This window comes from Ceratotherium simum, chromosome 18 (genome assembly GCF_057802395.1).
Source record: "Ceratotherium simum simum isolate JZ-2026a chromosome 18, ASM5780239v1, whole genome shotgun sequence".
Taxonomy (NCBI): domain Eukaryota; kingdom Metazoa; phylum Chordata; class Mammalia; order Perissodactyla; family Rhinocerotidae; genus Ceratotherium; species Ceratotherium simum.
In genome coordinates, this window is record NC_141917.1 from 26,010,232 (window position 1) to 26,031,213 (window position 20,982).

Consider the following 20,982-nt stretch of genomic DNA (forward strand, 5'->3'; position numbering starts at 1 on the left):
CCTGCCCTCTACCTCCTCCAATCCGGAACCGCAACCGGGTGAGCGCGCGTTTACCCCCGGGAAGGACGGTGGGGCTGGCGCTCTGGCGGTTCGGAGTCCTCCCCGAGCGCCTCCCGCTCGCCGGGACGCTGCCGAGCGCGAAGACATGAGCGACTCTGCGGGAGAGCCCACTCGGCTCCGGCGCTACCCTGAGCTCCCGGTGTGGGTGGTGGAGGATCATCAGGAGGTGAGCGGGCGGCTGCCGGGCGCGGGGCCTGAATCGCGCGAGAGCCAAGGAGGCGGTGGAGCCTCGGCTCCCGGGCCGGAGAGAGAGCCAGAATTTGTTATCCCCGCGATTTCCATTGCTGAGGGGAAAGCACCCGAACGGCTAACTTGGAATAATAGACGCTGACTCTGCGTGCGGCAACTCATTGAACCCTCACGGTTTGCCCCAAATTCCAGCCAACAACTGATGGCGTTGGGATTCGAACCCGGGCAGTCTGACTGCTCCTTAGCGCTGGCTTCCAACTGTCTCCATCACAGTCCTGCTGTGCAGCTGGGAGGCTTTGGTTAAGAATGTGAGCTGTCGTCTGTGAAATGGGAAGAATCGTGGTAGCACTCTTAGGGCCGTTAGGAGTATTATTGTGTGCATAGTGTGTGCATAAATCGTTTTAACACGGTGCCCTGCATTTATAAACACTGAAGATATTTTTTATATTTATGGCAGTGCTACTTTAGAGTGGCTAAAATGGTACTGTAATCTAGACTTGCGGAAGCCTACCAGGGAGGCCCATGGATCTAAGACTTTTTCTTTTAGGTAGCATTAATAGGCCTTGGGAGTTTTCTGGATATGAAAGAGAAAGAGTGATTCCAGATTTATGGATGCAGAAAGTTAGGAGGAGAGGAAGAAAGTTGGGTTTCTCAGGATCTCGAAATAGTGTGTATGGGCCTCAGGGAAAGAGCAAGCGTGGGTTAGGCGGTGCTTTCAAATTCTGTTTTAAACCTAGAACTATAGAGACTGTACAGGACGAAGAGCCTTACAGACTGCCTAGCCCAGCCCCACCATCCTAAGATATGGAAAAGGCCCCAAGACCCAGGGTAGCTTGAACACATAGTTAATGCCAGAACACGTGTTAACTAACAGTTGTTTCCTGAGCGCCAGCCCCTGTCTGTTTCCCCACGTTATTTGTTGAGTTTGTGGTGGGGGCAAGATGGCAGCAAGAGATGCCCATTCAAGTCTTTGGAGGTGCAAGCTGGAAGTTCTGAGGAAGCTTGAGATGATTATCTAAGCCATCTACGATGAACAGATTTTATATTTTCCTAATTTTTAACAACTTGGTGTGCTTCAAATTATGTGCGGTTATGTTTAGCGTTGTTTTCCAGTCTGCAGTTGAGTGTATGCTCATGATATCAGTGCCATTTCTGAATGTGTGCATGTCTCTTACAGGTTCTGCCTTTTATATATCGGGCCATCGGCTCAAAGCATCTTCCTGCCAGTAATATAAGTTTTGTGCATTTTGATTCGCATCCAGACCTCCTTATTCCTGTGAATATGCCAGCAGACACTGTGTTTGATAAGGAAACACTTTTCGGGTAATGTGTGATTTTGTTAATGATCTTTTATGTGCTTGAAATACAGTTTGCAGTAGATGATAAGCAATTAAGGGAAATAGACTTTGCTGAACTCATGAGTTTTGTTTTTGTTTTGTTTTCCTTTTTTATTTTATTTAGAGCAAGTGTTGACAAACTTTTCCTTAAAGAGCCAGGTAGTAAATATTTTAGGCTTTCTGGCCATGTAGTCTCTGTTGCAACTACTTATCTCTGCCCTTGTAGTGTGAAAGCAGCCATAGACACCACGTAAACAAATGATTGTGGCTGTGTTCCAGTAAAACTCTATTTACAAAAACAGGCGGCCCAACCAATGTTTGCCAACCTCTGCTGTAGAATATAGAATTTTAGAAGTAAGAGAGACTTTAGAAGTTATCTAAACCAGTTCTCCCTTCCTTTCCCCTTTAAAAGTCTGGATACTGAGGCACAAGAAAATCTGTCTTAAACACATAGTTCAATAATTATATAGGCAACACAACTTTAATTTGTATATCCTTCCTTCCAGTATTGAGTCCTTCGAACCTCCCAATTTGTTTATTTTCAGGTCACAAATCCTACTGATTTTCAGTTATATAGAATCTTAGAGATGGAAGTGAAATTGGTAATTTGTACACCATTCTTCAGAAAGGATCATACCTAATGTATCTCTAAAAAATTACTTACTAGCCTCTCTTCTGTAATAAAGTTCCCTGAAGTTCTGTCACTGTCTCTTTATGTACGTATTTGTTAGAATGTAGCCTACTCGTACAATATAAAAAGTTACACAGCAGTAATTTTCCTGTTATAATATAAAATTAAAAGATAGATGCTAGTGTGAATTAATTTTAGTCTACTTTTCTTTTAATTGACTTTTTCCAAAACCCAAATTCAGAGCACTAATTTCTAAAGAAATGTGGCAGCTCTACCATTGTCCTTACTCTCTTTTATATTTAGAGGTTTTATATTTTAGAAATTGAAAAGAATTATGAAGCAGGTATGCACACTGTACAGTTAGTCATAGAATAATAGTTCTTAAACTTTTTTTGTCTCAGGATTCCTGTACTCCCTTAAAAATTATTGAGCTTTTTTTAATGTGGTTTATGTCTATTGGTATTTACCATATTTGAAATTAAACTCAGAAATGTTTAGAGTATTAATTCATTTCAAAATAATAATAGACCTTTATATTTGTTAGCATAAAAAAGATATTTTTGTGAAAAACAAAGATTTTCTAAAGCAAAAAAAAAATTGTGAGAAGAGTTAACAATGTTTAAATTTTTACAGATCTCTTTAATATTTGCTTTTATAGAAGACAGCTGGATTCTCAAATGTGCTTCTGCCTTCAGTTTGTTGCCATATGTTGTTTTGGTAGAAGTATATGAAGAAAATTCAGGAAGAGTATTTTTGTAGCTTTTTCAGATAATTGTGAATATTCTTTAATACTGTACCAAAACTTGGTAAGTGGTAGTTTCTTAAAGCTTAGTTGGAATGTAGAATCAAACAATTCAAAATCAAGTTGAAATAACCATGGTTTGTTAATCTGTCTTTCTTTCAAGGAAAATGGTGTTCGGCTTGCAATTTAATCATAAGTGCTTTTCCTTGAGACAACCATTGTACTTCCAAGTATGTAGCAGAAGTGCTTTCTGTGCACTTCTGATTTTGCCACACAGGATATTTAAAAACGTGTACTCAAGATCAAGGTTTAATAAAATCATAAAGGACATTCTTATGTGAAACTGTTTTGCCGGGGGAGGTGGCACTAGTGCTTGTTACTGCCGGTAGAGTTTGGTGCCGTTGCTTTGATTAATCTTGGGACATCAACCCACCATTGCTTTGCACCATCACACCAAATGTGAATGCAATAAAAAAGGGAAATAATGCCTTAGTGTTATTAGGAAAATTGTTTTGAACTAGTGGTCACTCTGAAGAGGTCTCAGGAAACCCCGAAGGGTCCTTGGACTACACTTTGAGACCTGCCATCTTAAAATATTGTTGTGGATAAAATTACATTTGGAAAAAAACACTCACTAATAGTTTTCATGCTTTCTCTCTATTTCTTTTCCAGAGAATTAAGTATTGAGAATTGGATTATGCCTGCAGTTTATGCTGGCCATTTTTCTCATGTAATATGGCTTCATCCCATATGGGCTCAGCAAATCAGAGAGGGCAAACATCACTTTTTAGTAGGCAAAGACACTTCCACCACAACAATCAGGTAATTTCCTCACATTTATGACTATGAAAGGGGTTGAATGCTTCTGTCTTGTTTTGGATTCCTGTAGTAACATAAGTTTCTCTACACCCAAATGGTGTCAGAGTAAGCCTCAGCTCTTCAAAAAAGACTTCTCAGAAGACTAGGAACAAGTTTTCGTGTCTCTTGACCCTCTTCACAGACCATTTATATTTTGTTGCTAGTCAAATTGGTTTTTGAATAACATGATCTTCACCCTTTGGAATTCTGGCTTTATTGATGACTAAATCCATTAATTCATTGAAGCACCTTATAGATTTGTATATTTAATAATATATTTTATTATTTCCTGTCAATGTAACTATTGTCTGCTGAATTTCACAATTAGTAGTGAAAAAGCAAATTTATCTCACTTTGGTTTTTTAATAAATCCAATGGCTGAAAAATAGATTTGGGGTTTTAATTTTATTAATATGATTAGCTTTAGATAATTACTTAAATTACAGCATCCTCTGACTTGTTACATGTGCAACTATTTTTGTTATATAAGCTATTTAACCAATGTTTTGTGTAACTTGTGATTCTATAATATCTTTAGATATATCAGAATGTTCTTATTTTTCTAAATTCTCTTATGATGGGATGAATGTTTTTAAGCAGTGGAACCATAACTTTCTAGAACCTGAAAGACAGTGGGATGAAATGGTAATAGATTGAAAATGAAATACAGTCTTTCTCATTGAAAATGATACTTTTTATTTCTGATTTGTCCTTAATGATTCAATTAACTTTTGCTGCATGTTCTTATCGATTGCACAAATATCTTTGTCGTATATACATGAAGATTGTCTTTATTGAGGACATAGTACAAAATAAATAATAGGGCTCTAATATAATAAATATTAATAAATATTTTCCATAATACTGGTATATGTGAAAGTGTCAGAGTTTTTATTGAGTACTTCAGTGAGTAGGCTTAATTTAACCTGTAATAGATTTCTGAAAAATCAAATAATTTTGAGCAATCTGAAACAGACTTTGAAACTCAATGTGTAATAACAAGAAGATTTTGGGCCGGCCCCGTGCCTTAGCAGTTAAGTGCGCGTGCTCCGCTGCTGGCGGCCCGGGTTTGGATCCCGGGCGCGCAACGATGCACCGCTTCTCCGGCCATGCTGAGGCCGCGTCCCATAACAGCAACTAGAAGGATGTGCAGCTATGACATACAACTATCTATTGGGGCTTTGGGGGGAAAATAAATAAATAAATAAAATCTTTAAGAAGATTTTGATTATCTCATGATTTTAGTTAATCCTGCAAGTAAAAATTTATGGAAGAGAGACATACCTGTAGGTTTGCAGTCTGAGATGTATGTATGTCTTTGTACAGATATGAACAAAGTAAAACATCCCTTATTAAAGAAGATACAAATTTAGGTTGGGGATACAGCCTTTGTCTTCCTTGGGATGGTACAGTTTTTAATAAGCCTGTACATTAGTTTTATTGTGTTGTTAATCTTTTTTGGAAAATTTTATCTTTTTAAATTTAAGGCTGTATATGCTGGAGGAGGGTGGGTGGGAAATAAATATTAACCTTATTTTAGTTGGATAGAGCCTGCCTCTGGAAGAAGCATTTGGTTTTGCTATTCAAAGTACTTACCAAGGCCTAATATAGTTAAAAAGCTAAGAACATACTGATAAGTCTAAAATCAGAAATCTGAAACTTGTGAAATGCATTCTGCACATGTACAAGATTTTTTTTGTTACTTTTCATATTAAAATATTATGGTTATATAAAGTTTAACAAAGTTTGAAATATGTCAGAGGGAGCTTCTATTAGGAGAAATTATTTCCAGAAATAATTTTTCTAAGTGATTTTTTCGATAAAGTTTCAGCTGGTAGGAGAGAGATCCAAAGCACCAGCTTAGACAGGATCGTTTATTACTTTCTCATATTAGAGTTTACTTTACCACAACCAGTCCAGGGCCTGTGTGGCAGCTCTGCAGTTTGGGAAACCCCAGTTCCTTCTATCTTTTTGCTCCACCATCTCTAAAGAGTATTACATTTGTCCTCATGGTCCAACGTGGGCTTGCCACTTCCATGTTCCTATGCCAGTCAGTGGGGAGGGGAGAGCAAGGCTCTGTACACTTCTCTTCCATTCACAGCCTTTGGCCAGAACTTAGTCACATGGCCACACCTAGCTGCTAGGTAGACTATGCAATATAGTCTTTACTTTGGGCAGTTGTGTGCCCAGCTAAAAATTTGGGGAACACTATTTCTACAGAAGAACAGGAAGTACAAATATCAGAAACGGCTCTCAGTTTCTATCAAATATGTCCTTTCTTATATTTCTGCAATGCTATGGAAATGCTATATGAAATGTCAGCTGATTTATCCTTTCATCTTTAAAAGAATTTTTTCCTCTGATCCAGGGTTACAAGTACAGATCATTACTTCCTAAGTGACGGTCTTTATGTAACTGAAGACCAGCTAGAGAACCAAAAACCTTTACAATTGGATGTAATTATGGTAAAACCTTATAAACTCAGTAACAATCAAGAAGAAAATAATGCAGTGTCTTCTGCTAAGAAGCCAAAGCTAGCAGTGGAAGACACGGAAAGCACTGCCTCTACTAACTGTGACTCTTATTCGGAAGGACTGGAAAAGGATACAGTGACACAGAGAAGGAGCCAGACTTGCCTAGAACCATCATGTTCATGTTCTTCTGAAAGCCAGGAATGCCAGACTACAGTCAGCACTGGGGAAATTCTGGAAATTTTGAAGAAAGGGGATGCATTTGTTTTAGATATTGACTTAGATTTTTTTTCAGTCAAGAATCCCTTCAAAGAAATGTTCACTCAGGTAAATGTAGTATTTTTAAAATGTAGATCTTGAGAGTTATATGACATTTCTCTAGATCAGGGATCAGCAAACTTCCTGCAAACAGTCAGATAGTAGTTACTTTATTCGGGGGGCCCCGTGTGGTCTCTGTCACGTCGTCGTCTTTGTTGTTGGGTTTTTTTTAAACCCTTTAAAGTTGTAACACCGTTCTTAACTTGAGGGCCATACAAAAACAGGTTGTAGGCCGTGAGTTGCTGATCCCTGCTCTAGATAATATTCATTATTTTGTATTTATTAATTGGGGTAATGTGTACAGGGATTATTGAAAAAAATAAAATCGTATGGTAGAAGGAAGTGTATACATTAAAGAATATCGCTCTCTTCTCATATCCCCAGTCCCTAGTTTCTTACCTCAGAAACAACTTCATGGCCAGTTGCTTGGTGTATCTTTCCAGAGATAGTCTGTGTATATAAAACCTTATGTGACAAATTTTTCACTGAACTATGAAATGAGGTACTTGATTACACATATATTATTTGTAGCTAATGATTCAGGCCTGTGATCCTTAAGGTAATTCATCAGCTCTTAAATGCAAATCACCAGACAATATTAGTATGCACAGATCTGAGATAGAACTATGCATTTAAGAAACTGATAAACTTAACGATCCAAGTGAGCATTCCTAGGTGCATTTTATGGGCACATGTAACTACTTACTTTAACATTCCTGGTCTACTCTTTTAGGGATTCAAATTAACTGTCTTCTAAGTTCAGTATTTGCTTTATAATGGTGATGTTGCACTTTACAATCCTTCTTCTGTATATTGTGATTTATCTAAATTATCAAAGACCTCTAGTAGGTACTGATTAAAAATAGTGAGATTTGAGATTTAGTGTAATCTGGAACAAGAATGAGGACCTACGGTGCTCTCCCAACTTGCAAATAAGAGAGAAAAATTGCTCTCTATTTCTTTCCTGCCCTTGTACATAAAACTAGTGACTATAACCACCAACTCTCAGAATTATGAAATGACCTGAGACATTTTTAGAAAACTTGAAGAATGGGTGTACCTGGAAACTGAAGAGCCTGACTTTAGGAATTTATCCTACAAATATACTCACCAAATATTTGTAATGAAAAATTTCTGAAAGGTTCCATGAGAAAGTTAAAGGCAGTTTCTCCTTTTCCAGTGCTATCAGGAAACTGGGGAAATGGAGATTTTTGTATCCTTTATACCCTTTGGTACTATGGAACTTTTGAAAAGAGCATGTATTATACTGTATAATTTAATAGCTATTTTTTTTTAATATAGTAAAGAAAGTCAGTTGTTTACCTTTTTTAAGAGCATGTTCAGAGGTCAGAGAGAGTTAGGTTCTATTTGTTACTTCTGCTTGTTAGTCGTGTGATCTGGGAAAGTTACTTAACCTTTCTGATCCGTAGTTTCTTCCAGTATAAAATTGAAATAACCATACAGCTCACAGGATTGTTGTGATGAGGGTAGTGCCACAACATTCTAACTAATGAATTTGAGTTCTTGCATATAACCTCTTCATGACAAATCTCCTAAATAGGATTATTGGTACCAGATGTACCTACCTATAATGGGGCAGTCTGGCTGTGCTCAATCCTGCAAAGTCCTTGTGTAGCAGGATTCCTTCTTCCGTTGCATCTGCCTCCACTATTCCTTTGTACTCCAGAGTTCTCTGCTGTGGGAGGGACAGGGCTACATAGAGTGAACATGGAGAGTTTTGTTGTTGTTGTTATTAAAGATACATATATTTCTTATAAATACCTGAAGTCTGTTTAAATCCTAGGATGTGTTCATTTGTAGAGTGGAATATTATTAGAAATATTTTCATCTCATTTCCCATTAGCCATCAAGTCTTCGAAAGCAATTTTTATACGTTCTTGTCATGTCCAGATGGATGGGGTTGCCCTGAAGAAATAATATTTACAATGAATTCTGGATTATACATTTTGCAAGATTTTCCTAGACTAACCTTTAAATGATTATCTAAGATATTCTCCTTGTATCACAGCCGTTTTTCACTTAAACCATATCATTGAAAGAATTTAATTTTTTTCTAGTATATGGATTTTTTATTTTGTTTTCCAGGAGGAGTACAAAATCTTGCAAGAGCTGTACCGGTTTATAAAGCCCGGAACCAACCTGACAGAGGTATTCTCCATTTGTTTCTGTTGGGTTTTATCTATTTATCAGATATCTAATAATATCTTACAGCTTATTAGAATGCTGTCAAACAACTGTCCAAAATCTTTGTGTGTGTGTGTTTATTGGGGAAGCCCATAGTTAGTACTTGAAAATAATGTTTTAACTTATTGAACTGAGATTTTTATTGTGATGGGATTTTACTTGTTTTTTGAAAGAATAACTGTATGTTCTCGGCTTTCCAATGTGTTTAAAGGAAGATTTGGTAGATTGTGTTGATGCTCGAATTCATCAATTAGAAGATTTAGAAGCTGCTTTTGCTGACTTTTGTGATCGTGATGATGAAGAAACTGTACAGAAATGGGCTTCAAACCCTGGGTAAGACCCTCAAACATTTTTCCCCCGACTGCTACATTTCAATCCTAGATATATTGCTAAATTCGCTAGATAAATTGCTTTTTAAAAATTAGTGTTAAATTTCAACACAAATTTACTAACAATACTTAGTATTTATTGAGTGTTTTCTATGTGCCCAATATAATTCTAAGTTTTTCCTTGCATTTTCTCACTATTCCTTACCACCATCTTATGGCTTCATTATTATTACGTCTGTTTTATAGATGAGGAAACTAAGGCACAGAGGTTAAGTTGCCCAAAATCACATAGTGAGTGGGTATGCTTTTAGTCATTGTGTTATAGCTGCCCCTCCTATATATAAGATGTTATGCTAGGTCTTATAGAAGATTAAAGATGAGTAAGACAGTCCCTGTTCTAAGTAGATGAGGAAAAAAAGAACTGTCAATAGAAAAGTGAATTACTAGACAGAGAAATTATAATGTGAAAACTTAACTCCTTTTAAAGATAGCCCAACTACAAGTAGCAGAGTTTATTTTCAATCTGTCCATGGCATAAGAGAGCAAGATTTGAAAGCTGGATTCTTCATCAGGTCATTTATTCAGCCAGTTCTCTCAGCCTTAACATTAGCTTCAAAATACGGAGAGAAAACTTCTTTTGGAGTGATCATCTGTTGATTTAGGAGGTAGGGTGAAGAATGCCTTTAGTATTAAAGCTAGTTTGAAAGAATATTGACATAAATAGTATAGTTACTTTTCTCTGAAATAATTCTTTAAATCATGTAAACTCAAAAGGGCAGAAAACTAAAATAAAACCACCAAATACAAACTTTTTGTCCCCCGAGAATAGGAAGACCAGAACTAACTTATTTTCAAATCGATCTCCCACAAATAGATTATTCTCCACAGTGTAAGTATAAGAAATAAGTCATAAGATAGCAGCGTAAAATGGAGAGTTAGAATCATAGTACTTTGAGCCACTAAGATTTGTCATAAAATAATTCATCAGATCTCCAGAATACAGAAGAAACTGGAATAGCAGTTGCCTCAGGAGAGAGGAATTGTATGGCTAAAAGATGAAGTATATGAGGGAGAAATATCTTCTTTTGCTATCTGTATGTATTACCTATTCAAAATATTCAGTGTAATTTTAACTTAAAATATTCAGAAACATCCCTGAAATATAAATATCTTAAAACTTCATCACTAAGGAAAGCCGTGGTGGGGAAGAATAAACCATAATAGTGTTAATCGCATTGGTAAATATTGACCAGGCACTTCAACATCAGTTAATGCTTTTTCTCTTCAGTTTAGGGAGCTAGTTCTAAAAATGATGCCCTCCTTTTTGAAATTATGATGGAAGAGGGAGATGTAGAAATAAGTCACAGAACATGATTCTTCATAGAAATGTTGAAGAGTACCTACTGTTGTGTGATTTTTGTGAAGTCTGAAGCCAAGTTTAACACTTAAAACAAAACCAAAAAAATAGCCTGAAAATCTTAGAATCCTGAATCTATCCCTAGATGGGGCCACCTTCCACTGAAGCCCACCATGCCTGCTGAGCATGCCCAGTCAGCTCTTCATCACCTGCAGGGAGTTCTGTCACAGACTTGAAGAAACAACGAGGCTGCAACAGTGATGGGTATAGACTGTGGTTGGAATTGGGAGAAAAAAATAAAACAAAGGAAAAGTGGGTGAGATAGCAAGAAGTCTCCCGAAACTTCCCATGCCCCTAAAGGGCCAGACCCTCAGCATGAAGGAGTCGTCACTATTCCTAGAAGTAGAGGAAGTGGGTGATTAGTGTCTAGAAACGCAGAAAGGGTCATTAATAAGAAGGGAGAAGTAACAGGATGAGTGGATAGACAGGCCTCCATGCCTCCCTTTTCCTTTCTTTTTTCTCTCCCAGCAGATGAGTGGACATTGGTGGAGCAGGCATTAAAATACTAGAAACATTAATTAGTCAGGGCTTCCAAAGAGTTCCACCTAAATTAGATAACTTAAAAGCACCATTGTATTATATCAAATGGTATAGAACTTTTCTGGTTTTGTATATTTCAGTAAATATGTCTTAATTTTTTTTTTTTAACTTTCGGGAAACCACTTTTTTTCATCACAGTGTGCTAAAGGCATTCAGTTTTCCTGCTGATCAAAATAATTTTTAAAGTCACAGTAGAACTTCCATTTTTAAAGAAGAGGAAAATCTCAGTTTCTTGAGTGCTAATTTTCAACCTTTAACACAATGTGTAATCTTTTAGGTAAGAAAACAGCAGGGAACATTTATTTCTTGATATTTAAAATGATATTTGAATTTATCTTTCATTTCCTAAGCATTATATGAAATATAGTGTTAATGGTAAATTTTAAGTGTAATGTATCATTTGCTACTGTAATTTTAGTTGAGGTGGGATGATGTTTAATTGAGACGTGGCTTTTTTCCAGAATGGAATCACTAGTTCCACTTGTACAGAGTTTGAAAAAACGGATGGAAGTACCAGACTATGAAATGGTAAATATTTTATATTGAAATACAAAATTGACCCTTTAGAAAGGCGTTTTTCTGAGTAGAAAAAAATGTGCTTTTTGTTAAAGTGACTCCCTTTCATCTGTGTTCCTGAGAAGTGTAAATGAATTATTTTAAAAAGAAGAAGATTCAAAAAATACTTACTTTTTAGAAGCCAGAGCACTGGAAAAATTTTCCAGAAAAAACATGCTTTTCCCAATTTTATGTATGAAGCAAAAGTGCTGTGTATTTTTTTTTTTTTACTGTGGTCAGATCTCTTCTTGCCAGAGAAAAGAAAGTGTACAATTTCTAAAGTTGTCCGTTCTTTATTGATTCTATTTTATACTCCCTTCCTCCCCTCTTTCCTCTCTTTCTGAAAACTTTTCTGGAAAACCAAACAGAAAGACTAAAGAAGGCGCTGTGGCAAGTGCATCTTAACTGTGTTAGCCATATAACGGGCTTTGTTTGCCAACAGTGACCTGAATGCTGTGGCAAAGGAGGATACCTTTAATGATCATTTCTTTTACTTTTATGTCATTTTACAGTCTTTGAAGCATAAATTTTCCCATTTGAAGTTCAAGTGCCTTTTCTCAGATTTTGTGCCAGAGCTGAGACCTCCCAGTCTTCTGCTCCTTTCACTTGTGGTGCTCCTTTTACCTCAATAAATTCTGTTTTTGCTTTAATGTTTTATTTAGTCATGGGATACAGTCAAACCAACTTACCTGAACTGAAGTTTACATGTTGATTTAATGCTAACTTTATAAGAATAAAAAATACCAGCAAAAGAATATTTTGGTTAAACCAGAGCTAATCTAAGACCCACCCTGTTTTTTAATGGCAATTATTAAGATGATAGAAGACACTTAGATTTTAAAACGCTTTGAGGGCCGGCCCCGTGGCTTAGCGGTTGGGTGAACGTGCTCCGCTGCTGGCGACCCTGGTTCGGATCCCGGGCGCGAACCAACGCACCGGCTTCTCCGGCCATGCTGGGGCCGCGTCCCGCATACAGCAACTAGAACGATGTTCAGCTATGACATACAACTATCTATTGGACCTTTGGGCGAAATAAATAAATAAACAAACAAACAGATAAATAAATAAATAACTAAACGCTTTGAGCTCATGTGACATCATCGTGTCTTCACGCAGGTCTACTTTAATCGTTACACTGCATCTGGATTTTCTGGTGGTTCGGGGAGTTGTACATTGTCGAGAGGAGGGATGGCATGGGCTCGGTCACAGGATATGCAATGAAATACGATGTGCCTATAGCTGCAGGGTTAGAACACTAAGTGTTTTGATCATTTTAATAGAAAAGAACATGCAGAATCTGTCATTTTACTACATTGATTGATCGTTGCCAGTTAAATATTTGATGTGTATCCAGAGCCCCCAATAAAATAGGTTAGTGTTTTTTTCCATGTTTTGCTCTCATGTACACTAGGCAAACTATGACATATTTGAGTTCCAGTTTTCAAAACTTTAAAGCAGCGGCTGCAGAATGTCAGCCTGTGAGCCACTTCTACCTTTCAGGCATATTTAGTTAAGTGCTAAGACTGCAACACCGGTCAATCTCATTTAAAACACATATATAGATATCAGTAATATGTGGTTACACAAGGGATACACAAGACACACTGGTAATAGTAGGTTAAATAAGGTAGGAGGAAGACTCCCTTGTATCCTCCTGAAGCTTTGAATGTCATACTAGGTGCATGTATTTAAAAAGTAAATGTGTTGAAAGAAAAGGTAAGAATATTCTGTACAGTTTTATATCAGCTTTTAGAATCTGGGTGAAATAGGTAATTTGCTAGAAAATGTGAATTATCAAAATACGCTCTAGTAAAGACAGAGACTGAATGAATCCAAAATCATGTAATAAATTAAAGAAATAGTTAAAGAATTATTCCTAAAAAAGGCATTAGGCCCAAACAGGTGTACAGGCCAGTTCTTCTAAAACTTCAGAGAATAGATAACTTCTATGGCATGGAAACTATTAAGGAAAAAACAATCCCAATCCACAAAAATATTAAAAGATTTGTCAGCAGGCATTAATGGTTAAAGAATCTTCTAAAAACAGTAAAGCCTTACAGTGTAATTGTTAATTGTCTTGCTTTCAGGTTCACCAGGCTGGTCTAACCTGTGATTATTCAGAACTTCCTCACCATATCAGCACAGCACAGGAAATTGAGTATCTTATTCAGTCTGTATATTACTTACTGAAAAATTTACCAAAACCTACTCTTGTGACGATTGCAAGGTAAGTGTGGTAGCCTAAAAAATGGCCCACCAAAGATGTCCCTGTCTTAATCTCCAGAACCTATGAATATGTTACATTGTATGGCCAGTGGGACTTTGTAGACCTGAGTAACTCAAGGATCTTGAAATGAGATTATCCTGGATTATCCAGGTGGACCCACTGTAATCACAAGGGTCCTCGTAAGAAGAAGGCAGGAGGGTCAGAATCAGAGAGACTGGGAGATGCTAGGCTGCTAGCTTGGAAAATGGAGGTTGGGGCTGCAAACTAAGGAATGCAGGCAGCCTCTAGAAGCTGGAAAAGCAAAGAAACATTCTTCCCTAAAGCCTAGAGCAGAAGTGCAGCCCTGGCAGCACCTTTATTTGAGGACTTCTGACCTCCAACAAAACTGTAAGATAATAAATTTTTGTTTCTTTAAGCCACTAAGTTTGTGGTAATGTGTTACAGCAGCAGTAGGAAATGAATACAATCTCCACGGATGAATCTAATGATTACTAATACAGTAATTGTTAGCACTTTTTTACGTACTTACTCAAAATTTAGATGTTGTATTTTCTTTTTGCTATTCGTGATAATCAGCAAACAACATACAGTGCTTGTTATCTTGTCTTTGAACTTGGTGATATTCAGGTGAACACAAGAATTCCCATTTCTGTGTCCTACAAATAAATATTTAGCTGCTGCCATGTTTTAAATTTGAACATACTAATATGCTTGAATAGTTACAATAATTTAATAAAACTTTCTTGTCTGTGTCAGTCTGTGGGCTCGTTTTGTATGGAACTGTGAGCTTCTAAAATAAGTACTTTAAATACTCAGGCAAATAATATTTATATATTTTATGACAAATATTTTGTAACATCCTTTTACCATCCTGAAACGAAATTCATAGTTAATCTAACCTACATACACACATAATTTAAATATATATAGATATTATACATAATATATATAGATATTATACATAATATATAGATAATATAATTGTCTTAGTCCATTTAGGCTGCAGTAACAAAAATACCAGACCAAGTAGCTTATAAACAACAACAATTTATTTCTCACAGTCCTGGAAGCTGGGAAGTCCAAGGTAAAGGTGCCAGCAGATTCAGTGTCTGGTGAGGACCTGCTTCCTGGTTCATAAACAGCTGTCTTCTTCCTGTAACCTCACATGGTAGAAGGGGTGAAGGGGTGATTTAGGGGCCTCTTTTATAAAGGCACTAATCTCATTCATGAGGAGTCCACCCTGGCGACCTAGTCACCTCCCAAAGGCCCCATCTTCAAATATGATCACATTGGGGATTAGGTTTCAGTGTATGAATTTTGAGGGACACAAACATTTAGTCTACAGTAATAACCCTCCTATACACATAATTTAAATATGCATTTATATATGTATACACACACAAAAAGTCATTGTAACATAAAGAAGTGAAAGTAATTGATAATAAAGTACAGTCATGTGTGCCGCATTACAGTGTTTCAGTCAACAATGGACCCCATGTGTGATGGTGGTCCCATAAGATTTAGTACCATGTAGTATATGGTAATCTTTATACTATACCATACTTTGTACCATATAGTAATCTTTAGTACCATAAGACTTAATACCATATAGCCTAGGTGTGTAGTAGTCTATATGTTTGTGTAAGTACACTCTGATGTTTGCACAACAACAAAATCGCCTACCGCCGCATTTCTCAGAACATATTCTCATCGTTAAGTGATGCGTGGTGGTATTGATATATTAAAATGCCACAGTAGACTTGCATCTTTACAAAAAGTCACTAAATGTAACAGTTACAGATGCAGACAGATACTCATGTGTTGTATTGGCTGAATACCGTGAGCAGCACTGCCATAGGGACATGGTTTTTCTGGTCATAAAACCTCATGATAAAGTTCTGAATTTAAAGTCCAGTCTTCCCTCAATTCACAGACTATTGCATTCCTAGAATATTTAACCCATTTTTAATCCATTAATTCACATTTAATCCATTTTCAAAAATACTTTGTTCATATGTAGAAGATTATTAAATTCTAGGCTCAAAAGATTAAAAACGGCCGGCCTGGTGGTGTAGCGGTTAAGTTCGCACATTCTGCCTTGGCGGCCCAGGGTTCACAGATTTGGATCCCGGGCACGGACTGACGGAGCAATTGTCAAGCCATGCTATGGCAGAGTCCCATATAAAGTGGAGAAAGATGGGCACGGATGTTAGCCCAGGGCCAGTCTTCCTCAGCAAAAAGAGGAGGATTGGCAGCAGATGTCAGCTCAGGGGTAATCTTCCTCACAAAAAAAAGATTAAAAACAGGTTTTTTTACTTATGTGAGTGCCCCGTGGACTTTGTAAAGTGTGCGGGACACAGGACAGTTTTTCATATGCACACTGCGGGACTAGCCTGCATATTGCAGGCATTCTAGCAGCCCTACCCTCTTGCCCCAGCCTCTTAATTGTCATGATGACAATCAAAAATGTATCTACAGATTTCCAAAACTCCCCTTTTGGGGGTATTTCCCATCAAGAACCACTCTAATAGTATTTTAAAGAAGCCATAAATCTTTTTGAAAGCATTGAAGTGCCCCTCGTTTGTTAAGGCTTATAAATTAAGCTTTTACATATGATTGTTTCTTAAAGTGGGTCTTTATCCATATGTATATGTTAGACAGTATTTAATAATTTAAAATAGCTCTATACCAGTTATTGTGTGTTAAATGTTTACATCAAGCCTCAGAAATAACATGATCACCAGAGAATGGAATGAGTTTGTCAGAAGTCTTACAGATTATTTCTTTAGGTCTAAAATCCTTGTTGTGATAAGGAGTAGACTAGATAACTAATTCTGTTTCCTTCTATAAAGATTTCTGTGCCACTCTTCCTGACCCATCCTGCAAATGGCTTTCCTCCCCCCAGTCCAGAACCAGGAAACACTGATCAAATCATTTCAGATCGTAATCCAGCTGTTAGTTGTCGATGACATTGTAACTGCCTGGTGCCACTCAAGTTGTAGTTGGTGATTCTAGAAGGACTCCAAGCGTACAGATTCCTCCTCCATCCCGCTGTACTCTTTTCTCCTTAATGCTACCTAGGAAAGTAATCCCAACACCAGCACATTCCCACATTTCATTTTGGATGATTCTGTACACTTGTGTAGTTAACAAATTGGTTTTAGAAGCAGAACCCTTTTATCGGTTGGAAAGCCTCTATCCTTGTAATTTCTAGCCCTACTGTACACATGATAAGAATGAGTAAGATGCCTGGTCACTCAGATAATAAGCCCCATATTCCTAAGCAGCTGCTCCATTTCAGGGACTCAGCCATCTACTGATTAAGCACTGAAGCTTTGAAGACATGCCATGTGGTTTCGAATCCTGTCACCAGCACTTACCCTACTAGCTCTGTGACCTGTGCAGATTAGTCTTTCTCTGTTTCAGATTCCTCTGAAGGGATGGTAAACGTACCTATTTCCTAGGAACATAATTCATGTAATGCGCCTGACAGAGTAAACATTTAGTAGCTTTCAACTCTTACTATTCCAGAATTCAACACACCTTCGTTTCTATTTTGTACTGAAATCAACACATGCAAGCTTTGCCTCACTGCACAGTATGGTCTCATCCTATTGGTGTGTATTTTTCTTTTTCTTTCTCTTTTTCTTCTTGGTTCCAGGTCAAGTCTGGATGATTACTGTCCTTCTGAGCAAGTTGACACCATTCAAGAAAAAGTCCTGGATGTGCTACGCTCTCTCTACGGGACTCTAGACCTTCACCTGGTGTATTCCGCAGAGTCTTCTCCATCTTAGAACAACGAAACACTGGGCTCCTGTTACATCTCGATGCAGTAACAGGGTTTCTGTTAACTTATTTGTAAATGAGTCTTCCAGAGAACACTTTGTATATTAGTTTTCAGTTGAAATCTTTCAGAAATTTTGAATCTCCAAACAGATAGCGTCAGTTGTTGAATGATGGCAGTTTTTTTGGCATCAAGTCTGCCCCCAGTTGATGGAACTGTTACATATCTACCTTTCCATCATTGTTTTCTTCACTTTCATGAGGGTTTTTTTTTCCCCTCTTTTCCTCTTTTCCCCCTACGTCAGTTGGACTGTATGGGATTCATTCACTTCATTCACTCATTCACTCAACCAGCTGACATTTATTGAGCACTTACATGTGCCAGATATAATTACGTTCTGGTTGTGTGGTGATGAACAGAATAGACGAGGCCCCTGCCCTCTTGGGGGACAACTGAGAAATAAATTGTGGGTTGTGAGAAGTGGTATGAAGGAAAAGGACAACCACAAACGTGTCTTTGGCATGCTCTTAGTACTCAGGGCACCTTGGCCTCTCAGGAAAGTAACATTCTCAAAAGCTGCTACCAAAAAAAATAAGCAAACTTGCCAGTCCATGAAATGTTGCAGGAAGTCGGTCTTTCCAGGACTGTTGGGATGGTGGCCCAGCTCTGGCCGAATGCTCTCAGCATGGCTGATATTGAGGAGGTCTATTTGAGCAAACTCAACCAAACAAAAGTTAACTTTTCTTTGCTAATCAGAAAAGCCCTTCAGGGTTTTTTGTGCCTCCAGATGGTAAGTGTGGGCATCAATTATTGTTATAGCTCCTAAGTGCCACTTTATTGGCAGTCTGGGTTGATAATTTTTTTCAAATAAACCAGCTTTTTATGTAAATAGTAGGGAAAAAAGTTAAATCCTTAATTCTGAGCTTCCATAAATACACAAGGACCTAACTGCCTTCCACCGGCCTCCCCGTGAGTAAGAGACCTTAATCCTGGGACTCTTGATCATGGAACTTTTCATTTACTTAATTTGCCAAAGTCTTCCTCTCTTCAGTATCCCTCCTGTTCAATAATCATTTTTAACAACCTACTTGATTTCTTTTTCTTTAAAAGGTAAGATGACATGTGAAGAAAAAAAAACCCATCATTCCTCAGTCCTAACACAGCATTCATTTTTATTTTTGCATGTACCTTTCAGGCCTTGACCCCATGTGTACCTGTTGAGTTGCATGTAGCTAAAATTATAGTGTGTTACCTAACTGATAGCTAATACCCCAGGTAACATTACCATTACCACTTAGTAGATGGCACTAGATCCCTTGTTTCCAGTGATTGTATTTTCCAGCAAATTTTTCTTGTCACTAGATTGATTTCCCAAGGCTCATAGTGTGAATGCTTATTTCTTTTGTGAAAAGCAAAGCAAACTGATTCAGCTTTCCATTTTGATAGAACGTTATGTGCCAAAAAGCTTTATTTCTCTGTAAAATAAGAATTGCAAAATGGCGCTATTATTTTTAAATATTTTTATTAGAGTTCTGTAATTGGATGTTACTTTTATGAGTAAATTATTTTGTGTGCTAAAAGAAATAAAAAGGTGTGTTTTAAAGATCTAAAACCAAACTGTAGCACTAATTAATTGTATATGATCTTGTGTTCATAGCATTGATCTCGAGTCTGTTTAGTGGTCATTTATTACGAGTCCCATGAACTCGGATGTGATTCATCATTGTTATAACTCAAGTAGAATAAAAGAGCATCAGTTTCCTTTTTTAGGAACACTCAAATTGCTTAGTTCTCATGCTCTGTAATTCTCTTTGAAGAATAAAATTCAGTCCCTACTTGTTTACTAAGTTGACTAGAACCAACTTAGTAAATTATGTCTCTGTGTATATCAAATAGGAAGATATTTAGTGTATCAAGAAATCCTACATTTGTGTTCTAAGTAGCAATGAGGAATACCAGGGTGCAGTGTCTCAGGTGATGTGCAAACATCACTGAAGCATGGGATTTTGAGCAGCTTTTTGAAAAATGTGACTTAAATGTAAGCTTAGGCCATAGCTTTGATAATTAACAAGTATATATTTCACAGTATCTAGGGGGAAAATTTTTTTACCTCTTTAGAAATATTTTCTGTAGACATCTGTCTTGAAGTGTTCTAGGTTCTCAAGGAGCTCCTAGTCAAAGTCCTTCACTCTAGATGATATTCTTTCCAAATCTTCCTCTTGTTTTAGCAGTAGTGGCCCTGGATTGCTGGCGTATATCCATCGTACTGCCAATGGTTTACAGTCCACAGGATGTTTCTTGGTACAGGATTATCTTATTCACCGTACATCTGAAGAGAAAGCACTGGCATGAAACTGGAGGAGTTTTGTTGAGCATGTTTCAGAAATGCTTCAGATGCATGAGGATCAGCTGTATACCTATTCATGACTGGACTGTGCCGTACCCCTGGTCACCCTGAGTCACAGCACTCCTTTCTGCTGGTTTCTGAGCTCTCTGGTCCTGGAAGCCTCCGTGGTTTTGTAGTTCTGCTTGCACTCCTGGGATTCCAAACATCAGTGCCCTCCTCTCCCTTTATTCTCCTTTGAATTCGACAAATGCAGTTACAGTGACTAAGGAGGTTTCTGTGAACCTTGATTCTTAGGAGAGAGTTCTCTGAACAGTGAATATTCTGGTCACTCACTGGAAGGGTATATCTTACCATTGCAAATTAGTAAGTTAGCATTCTATACATCAGTATCTTGTGAGTTTGGTTCCTGTGATTCAGAAGCAGGAGCCCATTGCAGAGGCTGAGGCTGCACGATTTCACTTCCTTTGAAGACCTTCCTTGTTGAATAGTCAGCCAGCCTTCAGCTACAGAATTCCTACCATGTCGAACTTCAAATTGCTCTTCAATAGCAAGCCAGTCTCTGAAGCCTATCAGTCAGCCATCAGCACTGTTCAGAAGCCCTAGCACCCCAGTTGCAAATCATGCCAAGACTGAGACAAGAAATGTCGTGACGTGACTGAAATATATTAGAGCACGGTGGTAGGCGTGTGAGCCTCAGAGGGCTACTGCTTGGCTCCAGTGTCCCCTTCTCCATGTCCCAGGTGTGTAACCTCCCTAAGCCTCAGCTTCCCATTTTACAGTAAGAGAACTTAGCTCATCGGGATATTGTGAGGAATAACACATATAAAGCCCTTAGCCAAAGAACCATTCAGTAAACATTGGCTGTTATTTCCAAACTCAGCCCTACTTAGAATATCCTGTGATGGCTACTCAGTGTCTCAACTGCTCTTCTCATGCCTCTCCTAAGTACTCATTTTTTAAACCCCACATTAG

At 37.7% G+C, this 20,982-nt stretch overlaps 1 protein-coding gene across 2 annotated transcripts; it reads left to right on the plus strand.

The window, feature by feature from the left end:
* Positions 1-44: 44 nt before the first annotated feature.
* C18H5orf22 (chromosome 18 C5orf22 homolog) lies at positions 45-19,717 on the plus strand. Of its 2 annotated transcripts, XM_004422699.3 has the most exons (9): positions 48-226; positions 1,427-1,572; positions 3,632-3,781; positions 6,186-6,615; positions 8,713-8,775; positions 9,023-9,144; positions 11,559-11,625; positions 13,740-13,879; positions 17,541-19,717. In XM_004422699.3, exons 1-9 carry the CDS (start codon positions 146-148, stop codon positions 17,671-17,673), a joined length of 1,332 nt encoding a protein of 443 aa, XP_004422756.1. In that variant the 5' UTR covers positions 48-145; the 3' UTR covers positions 17,674-19,717. The 2 variants fall into 2 exon arrangements, with proteins under 2 accessions (XP_087299292.1, XP_004422756.1); XM_087443166.1 differs by lacking the exons at positions 13,740-13,879; positions 17,541-19,717 and adding an exon at positions 10,643-10,761 and having other exon boundaries at positions 45-226.
* The last annotated feature ends 1,265 nt before the right edge of the window (positions 19,718-20,982 follow it).

Excerpts from the sequence above, each read along its gene's own strand:
- C18H5orf22 (XM_004422699.3), top strand. The coding sequence starts at position 146 with ATGAGCGACTCTGCGGGAGAGCCCACTCGGCTCCGGCGCTACCCTGAG. Across the intron at positions 1,573-3,631 it reads GATAAGGAAACACTTTTCGG|AGAATTAAGTATTGAGAATT; the intron begins GTAATGTGTGAT and ends TTTCTTTTCCAG. Across the intron at positions 13,880-17,540 it reads ACTCTTGTGACGATTGCAAG|GTCAAGTCTGGATGATTACT; the intron begins GTAAGTGTGGTA and ends TCTTGGTTCCAG.